Source organism: Rhinolophus sinicus, linkage group LG09 (assembly GCF_036562045.2).
Source record: "Rhinolophus sinicus isolate RSC01 linkage group LG09, ASM3656204v1, whole genome shotgun sequence".
In the NCBI taxonomy this organism is placed as follows: Eukaryota; Metazoa; Chordata; class Mammalia; order Chiroptera; family Rhinolophidae; genus Rhinolophus; species Rhinolophus sinicus.
The window spans coordinates 5,779,651-5,793,092 of NC_133758.1; the positions used below are offsets into that span (position 1 = coordinate 5,779,651).

The window sequence follows — 13,442 nt, forward strand, 5'->3', positions numbered from 1 at the left end:
AATCTATAAACACATTGACAAAAAGGTTATCTTTTTTAGTTTTTATGAGCAAAATTGGAGTCTGTTTTAAGATAGTAGCTTGAAGTAATGTCAGTATCAATCTATCTGCACTAACAGGCTTTTTTTTGCCTTCTGTAATACCAGGAGGTATTGATAAGGCTCAGTGTTATTTGTCTGATCAAGGGAACATAAATTGAAAATCTCAGGATGTATCCTGTGACATATGTGAAAGTGAGGGAAAAATCTAGATTGCGGTTTTGCTCTGGGTCCGTTTTGATGAGTAGAGCAGATGATAGAACAGGACTTAGACTCATTGTTACAGAAGGACAACCGTCGCCCCGCACACGGGGCTTCGTACTTTCTGTGGGGTAGAGAGCAAATGAGAATGTGTATTCTCCGCTGTGGGGAAGAGAAGGGATGACTGAACATGCTCAGTTTGCTCTTAAACAGCCAACCCCACGTCCTCCACCTGGTAATGAGGCTGGAACTCAGTCTCGCTGAAGTTTCTCCACGGAAGGAGGAGACTGGGGGGAAAGAAGCATGTCCTCTCGAACAAGGCTGGCCAGCATTCTGCAGGCGTGTCTGAGGGCCTCCTCTGATTGGAGGAAGTTTGTGCTGTCACGATTACAGCCCTGGTCTCAGAATCCTAATTAGAGTTTACATTTGGGCAGGTCCCTTACTTGTCGTCCTTACCTCTAAATGAGGACGTGGACTGGATCAGGTCTTGTCTACCTGTGGCTTTGGACACTCATTTGAACCTCCGCCTTCCAGCAGTTAATACTTGAATTTCAAAATTGACTAGTTGTTACCTGGATTTCAAGGTGACAAGTAACAGATTTACAAATTAATGCGTATTGTTAAATATAATTAAATACATATCCACTGAAGATTATTTTCAGGCAAACAAGGATTTGAGCATAGAACTAGAGTTCAGTTTAATATTTTTGTCTTATTAAAATATACTAATATAGCAAATTAAAAAATATGGATGGCTCGTAGAAATATAAATCACACATAATCAATTTTTAAAACAATACATTACTATATAAAGAAGTCCTTCCGTTATCTCAACCATGTGGGGTAGGTTGTAATACAACTATTAGGTGCTTTCTAGAATCCTATCTTCTAAATTTGTGTATCCCTTCATTGGACTGTAAAGGGAAATCACAACTTTTCTTAATGCTTGACCTTCGGTCACGAATCACAACTTTGCTTTCTTCTGACAAGCCAGGTTTCTCATGGGCCCTTAAACACTTCTCTTCCTGCTTTAGATGCTGTCTCTGTTTTTATCAGTAGTGAAGACTGCTCATGTGTTTGTCATTTGAAAGGATGCTCCCTGAAAAGATAAAGGATTCCAGCCTCATTGTCTTAAATTTTCTTGTACAAGCAAAGGAGCTTGGGTGGCAGGAGCAAAGTATATTAGTGAGCTCCTGCAGAGCTTGTGCTAGCCATCTGGGTGTATGATTGTAAAATTATCTGCATGTCTGTTGGCTGCTTATCTATCTATCTATCTATCTATCTATCTATCTATCTATCTATCCAATATATATATTTATAGATCTCTTATAGCCAATCATAAGCAAATATAATTAAAAAAGAAAATTTTAGGTTTTTTTTCTATTATGTGGATCTAATATTATATAAAATAAGGCGTATATAATACATTCCTGCTTATGAGTTATTTATTTAGACCGAAATTTATCTAGGTTTAGTTTTTAGATGAGTTTATATACTTAGCTTACTTTTTTGGCTACACTTTCCTATCACTTATTTCTTGTTATTGTAGCGTGTACTTTAAGCGGTGAGAGATGATTATAATAGGCCTTAAGCTGAAAGAGGGGATTTGAAAAGCTGTCTATTAATTTCATCTCCCATTTTCTTGAAATTTATATTCTTTTTACTATCAGAAACTACAAATGAAAATAACCTTGGTTTTTGCTTTCATTCTATTATATCAATCTAAGATACCCTACTTTAAGTATTGGGATAAATATGCAATCTATACAAATATTATGCGCAGTATAGTATCTGAGTTTGTGTGGGATTGATTCAAAAATTCATTTGACAGCCCCTGCTGTGGCACCCGCTGACCTGGACCTTACCCAGGTGTGGGAAGTTCATGCCATCTCAGAGAAAACAAACTGATGGTAAGAAAGAGAGTGATATCGCCCCTCTAGATAAGGTATTTTTTCACAGAGGAGGTGCCCAACCCATCAGTTTGGGTTTTTGCAGTTTTAGGAGCCCACACAGTCTGCTCATCTATAAACCTGTAGCGAGACTGTGTTTGCCTTCTACAGAATTTCTGTTGTGTTACATGTTTTAAAAAATGTTGCATTCTGCAGTGTCAGCATATTGCTTATTTTTTTAAACACTTCTTTTGCGATATGGGGAGAAGTAGAGAAACATTTTTTAATAGTGCTGTTAATTTTTTCAAAGGCACTATTAAAATTTGTGTTTGCTGTTTGAAACTTTAAAAAACTCTTATTAGGCGTCATGAAATGCAAGAAATTTATCCAAAGAAAATGAAAACATTAGCTTGAAAAGATAGCTGCACCCCCATGTTTATTGCAGCATTACTTATAATAGCCAAGATATGAAAACAACCTGTGTCCATCGAGGAATTAATGGATAAAGAAAATGTAATATATACATACGATGGAATGTGATTCAGCCCTAAAAAATGAAATCTTGCCATCTGTAACAATATGGATAGACCGAGAGGATATTATGTTGAGTGAAATAAGTCAGACAGAGAAAGACAAATACCATGTGATGTCTCTTATTTGTGGAGCCTAAAAATGAATGAATGAATGAATGAATGAATAAACTAATAAGCTCATAAAAAATAAAATGAAAAATATCTCAAGGACACAGTGAATGATAGTTAAAAGTAGTATATTTTAGCTATTCAACATTTGGGTAATAAAATAGGCCTTATTGGGACCTTAATATCCTTAGTGGGTTTCAAGTTAGAACGTCACTCCTTTGAGTTACTGCTTTACATAAACTTAACATACCCTATAAGAAGAAGTAGAAAATGCCATTCAAAAACTATTATAACTATCAAGATATGGGATGTTTTCCAGTTAGACTAACGGGTATGGTTTTGTTATAAACCTGTTTAGGGATATCTTTCTTGTGTATGTATTAGTTGTGTTTCATTTTCCATGTAACACTGAGTGATTGTTGTGAGTAAAGTAATTGTTTTGCTGATCCGTAGGTGACGCCTTCATCCGGGAGTGCAGAGTTTTCACCCCTTGCGCCCTCAGCAGCACCTCGCCCTGAAGTCTCACATGACCAGTTTGTGGCTCAAGGTATTCTTTTAGGAGACATTTTTCTTTCAAAACGGAAAATGACAAGTCGGTCCAGACAGATATTTTGAAAGAACAAAATTAAATAAGTCACAGACTAAAATGTCTAGATAAGAACAAAATGAAATGTCATGGAACATGATAGAATAAATTAGAATAAATATATCAGAAAGTAACAAAACAAATCCTCTTAACTAATAAACAGGAATTTGGCCCATAGATAAGTAGTCTGATTGCCATATGGTTCTTTATCAGTTAAGCATAGATATTTGGTGTTTGAATTGGGGAACTGATGGATATTAGTTAACTTCATTTTCTCCCCTCTTTTGGGAAAACACTTCAATTTACCATGGTAGTCCACTTGAAACTGAAGAGAATTTGGTCCTGAGTATTTTTCAAAAGCTATGCTTCCATTTTAAAGTACACAGAACGTATTGAGTATTTATTTTATTACAAATACATGATGAGTCGTGTAGGATTTATTTTTATTAATGGCAGTATATAAATTTTACACTTTGCATTAGGGACTGCTGTATTAGGGACTGCTTCCAACTCTATTATGCTTACACCCACACAAACACACACATACACCCCCCCACACACACACACTTGTATTTGAAGGTTACAACATAGTATTCAATTTCTAACTGTAAGGAATAGACTATCTAAAAAGAAGGTAATTTTAAACACTGAAGTATAAGCATCTACAGAGAAAGTGCTTTCTGAAACTTCAGAAATACTTGCTTCATTAAGTCTTTACTCTGAATTTTCATTACAATATTCCATACCTTCCTAAACAATGTCCCATTTTAGTTTTTAGTAATTTACATTGACAATATGCAGAAGTGTTTAATTGTGAAAGTACTTACTCCATTCTCTTAAGAACAAAAGGAGCAAACTCAGATTGTTTAAATAGCTGCAGACACAGAGCATGAAATGAAATTTGGTAACAAATTTCAGGAACATTTATCTCTAGAGGTATGTTACATTATTCTTTTTTGAACAGCTTTATTGAGATATAACTCACATACCACACAACTCAGCCATTTAAGGGTAAAAACCAATTCATTAGTTTTTAGAGTTGCACAACCACCACCACAATCAGTGTTAGAACATTTCATCACCCCAAAACGAAACCCTGTACCCTAATTAGTAGTCACTCCTCGTCCACCCCATTCTCCTCAGCCCTAAGCAATCACTAATCTACTTTTCCTCTTTATAGATTTGACTGTTTTGGACATTTTGTATGAATGGAATCATACATTCTTTTGTGGCTGGCTCTTTCACTTTACATGTTTTCAAGATTCATCCATGTTGTAGCATATAGCAGTACTTCATTTCTTTTTATTGCTAAATAATATTCCACTGCATGGATGGACCGCATGTTATTTACCCATTCATCAGTGATGGGCATTTGGATTTTTTTTTTTTTTACTTTTTGGCTATTATGAATAATTTATGAATATCTATGTACAGATTTTTGTGTATATACACTTCTGTGGGGTTTTTTGTTTTTATTACTCTTGAATTTATTTTATTGTCAAGGATTATACTTAGAATGTATATTTATGCACAGTTTTACTGATTATCATTTTATTGTGTGTATTTGATAAAAAAAAAAAAGACTTTTAGTCTTTTTGTTGAACCTGCCAAACGTCTTTGAACAGTGCTGGAAAGCGTTAAATATATGCTGTCGATGAGCCTTAAGGCTAGCGTGAGTTTGTTGTCTTGTGAGACGTCTTTCTGAATTCTCTCTCTTTACAGTAACATTTAGATGGAATTATTTTTGGTGATAATGAGATTTTAGTTCTCTCTGCTGGAACATCTAGCAGGCTTTCCCAGGGAAGCTGGTTACTCCTTTCTCATCTTATTCCGTTAATTCTTGATTAACTCGGGAATCATCACGTCCCAAAGCGATTTAAAACAGGATAAGAAGAATTTTCTCTCGCATGTACATTAGGGCCACTTTAGACATCCAACTTTTCATTTTGAAATTTAGTTTCTAACTTTTATAAAAGAAAAATTCCTTTATAAGAGAACCTTTCACAGGGTTTCTCATGATCTATAAAGCTACATTTGATTTACAAAGTTGAATCATTACAAAATAAAAATGTTAGTATATCTGAATACTATACATAGAAGTAACTGGGATCATTCTCTCCAGATAAAATATAAAAATTATATTGAATGTATTGAATGACTTTGAATTTCCTCAATGCTGTGCTCTTCCCCCTTTACTGGTATTCTTTCCTTCTATGTGGTTGCCCTAGAAATGCTGAAGACATGTAATACATATTGTGTGAATAGTATTTACATTTTTTCCTTAAAACCATTTGAACTACTTCTGTGGAATTACCTAAATTGGACTTTCCCAGTTTAATTTGGTTTCAAATATCAACTCTTTCTTGACAATATATATCCCAATGTGCCCCCCCCCCCCGCCAAGGTAATTCATTAATTACAGAGGGAAAGTGATCATTTACAATGGAGAAGCGTAGTAGACAGCACAGGAATCAGATGGTCAAGGTGACCACCACCAGCAGTGGGACAGATAGAGCTGATCATGTGGAGACACCAAACATCACACGTTCTACAAAGCAACTGGCCTGTGTTCTTCACAGAATATCAGGGTGCTGAACCACAAAGCAAGTGTGAGGAACCTTCCAGTTTAGAACCCATAGAGACAGGGCAGCATGATGCAAAGTGTGATCCTGAATTGGAGCCAAACAAGAAAGAGACCTTTTTTGCTTTGCTATAAAGGGCAGTAGTGGGACAATATCCAGCATTTGGAAAAGGTCCATAGATTAGATAAGGCCACTGCATCCGTGTTAATTGCCTAGTTTTGGTAATTGTACTGTGATTATAAAAGACAGTCCCTATTTAGGAGATTAACTTAGGGTAAAAGGGGCATTAAACTGCAACTTACAAATAGTTCATAAGAAGGTAGGTAGGTAGCTAAAATGGGGTAAAATACTAATATTTCGGGATCTGGGTGAAGATATGTGGGAATTCTTTGTACTTTTTGTAAGTCACAATTTATTCAAAATACAATATTTCTTTAAAAGAGACGTGAGGAGTGAGGGTCATGAAGGAAGGTCTGAGGCAGAGCAGCTCTCGTTAGCAATCCCCTGCTGTCTTCTAGGAAAGGCCCACAGTCCCTATCTTCAATTCTAATACCAGAATCTTGAAGACTGAAAGTTTTCTCAAACTCCCTCGGTAGTAACCCTTGCCCACACCGGAAGACATTGGGCTGCAACACCTGACCAATACTGGTTTGGTTGCTTTTGCTTCTTTGGTCATCCTCTTACTGTGGTTGTGCGTATGCTACACTGCAGAAATACTGATTGTGCTGTGGGGAGTTGCCCAAGATCGCATTGGAGGTATTCATTAATGTATGTGCTATGTGCACCTTAGTATTTTTCTCAAATCCGAAAACATTTTGAATTCTGACTGGCCCCCAGAGTTTCAGAAGAAGGATTGTGGACCGTCTGTTTGTTCCTCAGTGTCTGAATGCTTGAGACACAAAACTGTGCTCTGCCCTTTTTGTCTTGGTGTTGGCACTTGCACCCGAGGCAGACACACACATGTGCACGTACGCCGGCACATGTGCACACACACAGACATGTAGTGGAGGACGGGGCGTCCAGCTCCTGGCCACAGGGTTGAGATGAGGCGAGCACTCCGGGAATTGCCCAGCCGTCTCTTGTGGGCACGGCCAGGGTCTTGCCTCTGATTGTCAGCACTCGGGAATATTGTATGTAACCACGAGGTAAAAGCATAGTGACGTGTGTACGCTCATCTTCAACACTAGGTCAGCACGAAACTGCGTGTCCACGGCTTGCTCACGACCCGTGCCTGGCTGCTCCTCTGCCCAGACAGTGTGTCCTGGTCACCCCGCCTCTCCTTTCCGCCGTGTGCAGCCTCCTCGACAGCCTCTTGGTGGTCGCCCCAGGAGACACAGCAAATGCTGTCCGGCACGCGCGGCTGGTGGAGCGTCTGTGCAGGTAAGACGAGTGCTCCCAGAGGCATGGCGTGGACAGGCCCCGGTCACCTCCAGGTGTGCTGGTCTAGCCTTGTGCTGACTCACTGCACGGCAGGCTTGGCTCTGCCACAATCGTCTCGACAGCTTTTATTTCAGATCTGTGAAATTGCTTGTATTGGTTTGCTGTGTTGACTGGTAAGGCAGAGGTTCTAAACCTCATTTGTCCTGCCACTCACTTAGGGACTGTTCAGTCCCCTTGTTCATCCCAAACGGAAGTGAAGGAGTTTGGGGATTTATCTCCGTCGTGGTCATACCAGAATTATGTCCATGATTGAAAAATAAGTTAAAAAATTCATTTGGAGTTACTTAGTTATGGGAGACTGAGCTTTTTATTGCAACGTATTCTGGTAAAATTTAGGGAAATCATGATTGGGTTCTTTCAGTGTCTAATGTGAATAAGCCTCTGACATAACTCTTTCTGATTTTGTCATTGATGGTATGCTGTAGTAAAAAAGGCCTTAGATACTGAATTCCGTCCAACTAAGGTCTGGTTATAGGTCATTCACTCACTCGTGTTACAGTCCTGGGAAAGTTAACTTTAATTTCGGGAGTGTCACTGGTAACACCTACTTAATGGGCTTACTGCGAGGACTAAAAGTGATGCTTTTCATAAGGTTTCATTAGGTATTTTTCTTCAGAATTCTTCCCACATGTATCTGATAAGATTTTTCCCTGTGTTGGATAGTATTAGGTTGGTGCAAAAGTAATTGCAGTTTTTGCAATTGCTTTTAACCTTTTAAACCGCAATAAGATACTTTTTCATAAACATTTATTGTCTTTATTTATAAAAATCCAGGCTCTTGAATTCTACTCAAGGTTACATTCGAACTTCAGATTCTGATTTATTAATCTTTAATTAGAAGCCTACTAATCTTCAGAAGGGTTTTCTTTCTCTGTCCTCCACAGTATTGCAGATGCCACCCTCATAGAGGCATGTGTCCAGGAACTCAGGGTCCCGCTGCCTTCGTCACCGCCCGTTGAACACACCCAGGCTCAGGTGAGCGTCTCCCATCTCCCTGTGGCCTCCTGTCTGTGTGTCTGTTTGCTGTAAGTGGCAGAAACATAAATTCTGCTGAGGTTACACTAACCATAGAAGACGGGGAGAAATCTCTCAGGATATACGTGGTATTATGAGGTTATTTGAAATACGTTACTTAACATTTCAGTGAGACACCTTTGGATGGGAAAAAAAAGCAGTGGGGTTTGAAGACCTAGATTCTATTCCTGATTCCATCGTTAACCAGCTATAGATGTTTAACCAGCTAGCTTTGAGCACTATATTAAGAAGGTGGGTCATTGTATAGCCCCCCTCCCTTAGCCTTCTGTGATTTTAGGCTATCTCTGTCATTTTCACCCACATTGGAATTGTTAAAATACTTAGTGATTAAGTTCTGTGTCTTTTCAAAACCCAGTCTAATAAGACTACATTAGTTTTTGTTCCTTCACAAGTATTTTTAAGTCCTTGCCTATAGCTAGAGTCTATCTGTAAAGTATGTTTAACAGTTGCTAACAGAAATGTTACCTCAGAATCAAATTTTAAGAAGGGCTACAAGATTTATTTGGGGTGCTAATTAAAGGTGGACTAGACCAGTATCTCTTGCTTGGTGATGTCTTCTTTGAGTTCTCTGAATAAGGGAGACCCCCTCTTACAAGGCTGGGGGATACTATGCTGCCATCGTTGAAGCATGTGTCCCACTGCAGTGTTCTCATTTGTGACTGTGCTTATTGCATAATGGTGATACCCTCCATTTTCCTGTCTGTCCAGCCAATAGTCGTTATCAAGGCCCTACCATATACCAGGATCTTCCCTAAGGGAATAAAACTAAGATCCTTCCCTCAAGTTGGGAGAGCAGACCATGGGCAAATCCATATATGCCTGATGACATCTTAGACAGAGAGAAACTAAAATGGGGACAGGAAGTGACGTCAGTGTTGGGAGGGTAGGGTTTTTCCACGTAAGAAGAGGGCCTTTAAGACAGTGACCTGTGACCTGAAGAAGTGAGGAAGCTGGTCCTATCGGCCATAGCAGGGCCCCGGGATTGGGGTCCATTTGGCCTTTGTGAGAGACAGCAGGGAGGTCAGAGTGGCTGGAGCAGAGTCTGTGAGGGGAGGGGAGGTCAGAGGGCACTGTGGGCGCCATGAAGGCAGGGCCTGGCTGTGACATCCTGAGTGTCGAGCGCAGTGCCAGGCTGGGGGCAGGTGCTCATTCAGTGCTTGTGGGATGATGAAGAGTAACAGCAATAAACATTTACGGGTGCTTGTTTGTATGAATTCATGGAAGCCTCAAGACAGTCACATGAAGTGCTGTTAGTGGCCTCATTTTATAAAGGAAATGACTGGAGTCCAGAGGTGAGTAACTTGTCCAGGGCTGCTCACACAGTAAGAGGCAGGTCCAGGATTCTAGCCCACACAGGTTGGTTCCAGGACCCACTCTTCACTACCTGGTCTTACGTAGCCTAATTGCTTCTTGGCTATTTTTCCTTACACAAGGTCATTCATTCATTCCAGAAAAATTCTGGGGTGTCTGTTCTGCCAGATGGTGTTGTCGGTGCTAGTGCATCTGAGCAAAGCAAACACCCCCCCCTTCCACATGACGTTTGTGTCGTAGGTGCCAGAGACAGTTAACGGTCATTAAAATGTGAAGTGTTTTATTAGATGGTGACAGGTGGCGTGGAAAACAATAAATGAGGATGGGAAGAAGTGGGAGAGCTTGTTTATTTTTGATGGGGTGGTCGGAAAAGGCCTTGTGAAGGTGAGATTTGAACAGAGACCTGAGGAGGGAGGAAACAGGTGTGGGTGGCTTGGGCAGAGTGTGTAGACAGAACTCACGGTGGTGACCTAACTGTCAGCCAAGGTTCGTGTGTGCTGCAGTATGTGGTTGGTTAGGGGTCTGTTTTTCTCACGAAAGCGTTTCAGACATAAGCGTTTCAGACATAAAGAGCTCCTTTGTGAACTGTATCAATATTTTATTAAATCTTCAATATGGTAATTTACAAAAGAATCTTGAACAATTCAGCGGTTCTGTCTCTCTGATGCTCCTTATCGGCTCTCACTTTCCATGGTTTATGTATTTACGGCAGCACTTCATACATCCAGAGATCAGACTTGCTGTAAGTTCAATAGTTGAGAATATGACGGGATCACAGAAGATTTCACAGCAGTAAGGAAATAAAGTTTCACATTCTACCTAAGAGGAGAAGTGTAGAGCCATCTGCACGTTTATGTAATTTAATTGGGCAGATTAAATGAAGGGGGAGACATATGCATTCGGAGAAGTAGTACAGAACTATATTTTGAAATAGTCTGAGGCCACTTATGTTACAGGCACATATCCCTCCGTGAATTCATAACAGCCCCTGACTCGCACCACTGCAGAAGGACACGATGGGAGGAAAAATGTGTGTGTGTGTGTGTGTGTGTGTGTGCGCGCATGTGTGTGTACACATACATGTGTGTACATAGAGGGAGAGGGTTTAGAATGTCTCCCTAAATTTGATTTTATGGATTCTCTTATTGCCTGAGGATAATGGATAAATCACAGCTTTTTCTTTATTGTCCAGGGAATTATCTTTTTTAAGTACTTTTGCCAGTTAATACTTGTTATAATATTAGTGTCAAGAGTTGGTTTTATTGGCAATAGTGGGGAAGACGGATTTTTTCTTTTATAATTAAGAGTAGTATTTTTATGCTGAAGGATAGTTGAGGGCAAATGTGGAACAATTTGCATTTTATTTGTAGAAATAACGAGGCTGTTAGGCCAGCTTCCCCCACCACCCAACTGTGCACTTGGAAGAGTGTTTTGTAACCTTTCTTCCTTTCATTACAAAATTGTAGGCTTTATGGCTTTGGAATGCCATTTTCTGCTTCTTCCAGAATATTGATTCCACAATATAGCTACTTGAAAAATTATATTTATAAGCCTTTATAAGCCTTTCTTTCTCTGAATAGAATTCAAAATTTGGCTTTGAAAATATTCCTTGGTTTGGTATTATTAATATTATAGTTGATGGTGTTTATGTGGCCATTAATGACATGCTTATAAGAAAAATAATGCTTTTTTTCTATGTATTCATTTGGTCTTTAGAAATTACAATTAATATTTTATTAATTTTTTTGTTAAGTTATAAAGGGTGAGTGATTATAATGCATAGAAAAGTAAAATCCTTTGTCACCGAGATGGCCTTTTCAAATGATATGTCTGTTTTCCTTTATCTCCCTTTCCCAATAGGTGTCTTTTCTCCTCGAATACCTGTGCTCCTTGTTCAGACTTCTGCAGTCGTGTTTACTGGTAGATCCTGACCTTGTGATTCAGGACGAGCTTCTGAAACCTCTCACCACAAACATCATTGGAGTTCTCACCATATGCACCAAAGATCTATTAGGTAAGCTTTACTGTTTTAGTTTAGGGTGGAAGTAGATAATACTGAGGAAGGAAAATCGTACTTTGCAACAGACATTCACTTCGGGGTTATGTGTTACATTCGTGTTCTTTGCCAGCATTTTGGAATGTTTTATAGTGTATTTTATAGAACGGCTGTTATAAGTGGCTCCAGGAGACCATTTGAGGTGAGTGTGTAGTATCATGAAAGACCATCCCCTGTGCTGTCAGCTTAAATGAGGGTGAAGTTCTTCGTGCAGTGTTAGAATGTACAGTGAGATTTAGGTGTGAACTATTCTTACAAACTATGGCTAAGGCCAGATGACATGCTAGTAACTCATTTGCAATAACAAGGGTAAGCAAATCTAGCATATAATATCAAAGATTTCCTAAGGTCTGAAATTATTGAAAGATAAACTGATTAAAAGTTGAATATAGTGCTTAGTAGTAGAAACAATGTGGGACCTTTATCAAGATTAACATATTACAATTGTCTAAAATAGTTTATAATGAAGTAGTTGACCATTTGGTAATTCTCTTTGCTGTCAGTTCACTCTTATGTAGTCCTTTGAATGTTATGGATTTGCTTGGTGTTCGGCCTGGGAAGTGAAATGTTCTGTGATGCTCAGCAAAGCCGGTCCTCAGTGTCTCATCGGTGTTAAAAATTATCCCAGTGCTATAATAGAAGCACAGGAATTCTTTACTGGGAGATTTTATAAGCAGCAGTGATGTCCTAATTGAGCTAGTTAGGTAAGGTTAGGCCATGCATTCTCTACCAGGGTGATAGCACCCCCCAAGGAGCAGAAATTGACTCTTGGGGGAAAGGGGCAGGGGACAGTATTCTAGCTGTTACAATGGCCTGTGGTCCCCCAAAGCGCAGCTCTACCCAATGGCATCTTATTCCAGAGCACTTAATTTCTCTTGGTGGGTTTTCTTGGTCATCACTGGAGAAACATTGACATTGCGCCCATGGAAGGTACACACGAAATGTGCAAGATCAGTGCTAGAAGTCTGATGGCTGTCACTGGAGGACTTTTGAGTCAATGCTTGATCCCAGAGCCACATGGCAAGAGTGGCCTGTACTTCTTGGCCATTGACTGCCTCGTGGATGTTTTTATCGATTCTGTTGCTTTGGTGTGACTTGGGCCTTGAGAATTAAATAAAAACCACATACAAAAGTAGTATACATTTTATTATTTAATTATGTAAAAGCATTTAACTCATCATTAATCATGTCAAGTGCTGAAAAGAAAACTGTGATATCTGAATGTATATCTAGTAAGTGGTTCAAAGTTATTGTCTTCTATCTAGCAGAAGTTAAAAGTTCACTGAAATATGTTTTAAGAAATTTTCTTTTCTTGGAAAAATAAAAGTTTTGAATAATTTTATAAATAATTGATTATATTTCTAGTATATATATTTATACGACTTGCAATTTTCATATATAATTTGCTACATTTTAATGTATACGAATAAACAAATTACATTAGAAGTTATTCAGCAAGCACAGTTATAAAGTTAAATGTTAATAGCTTTTGAATTTTTAATTTAACTTCCAACTTAAATATTTTATTTGGCCCTCTTAAGCCTGTATTGTATGTAATCAGTAAACTTGATACTTACTGTTTTTACATGTAAAGTACAGACATATAGGTAGTACATAAACAGATACATGGTATCTGTGGAATTAACATTTCATGGGGCTGGGGAA

The 13,442-nt window shown here is 38.8% G+C and overlaps 1 protein-coding gene across 8 annotated transcripts in view; it reads left to right on the forward strand.

Moving 5' to 3' along the window:
- The window catches only part of RTTN (rotatin), a 126,413-nt gene that overhangs the window by 79,672 nt on the left and 33,299 nt on the right, over positions 1-13,442 (forward strand). For all 8 annotated transcript variants that reach the window (XR_012498708.1, XR_012498703.1, XR_012498702.1 and 5 more), the window contains exons 35-38: positions 3,221-3,314; positions 7,123-7,315; positions 8,260-8,350; positions 11,582-11,735. Coding sequence is in view for 1 of the 8 variants with exons in the window: in XM_074339859.1 (XP_074195960.1) it covers positions 3,221-3,314; positions 7,123-7,315; positions 8,260-8,350; positions 11,582-11,735 (532 nt within the window). In the remaining 7 variants the exon portion in view is untranslated. The remainder of the gene's footprint in view (positions 1-3,220; positions 3,315-7,122; positions 7,316-8,259; positions 8,351-11,581; positions 11,736-13,442) is intronic.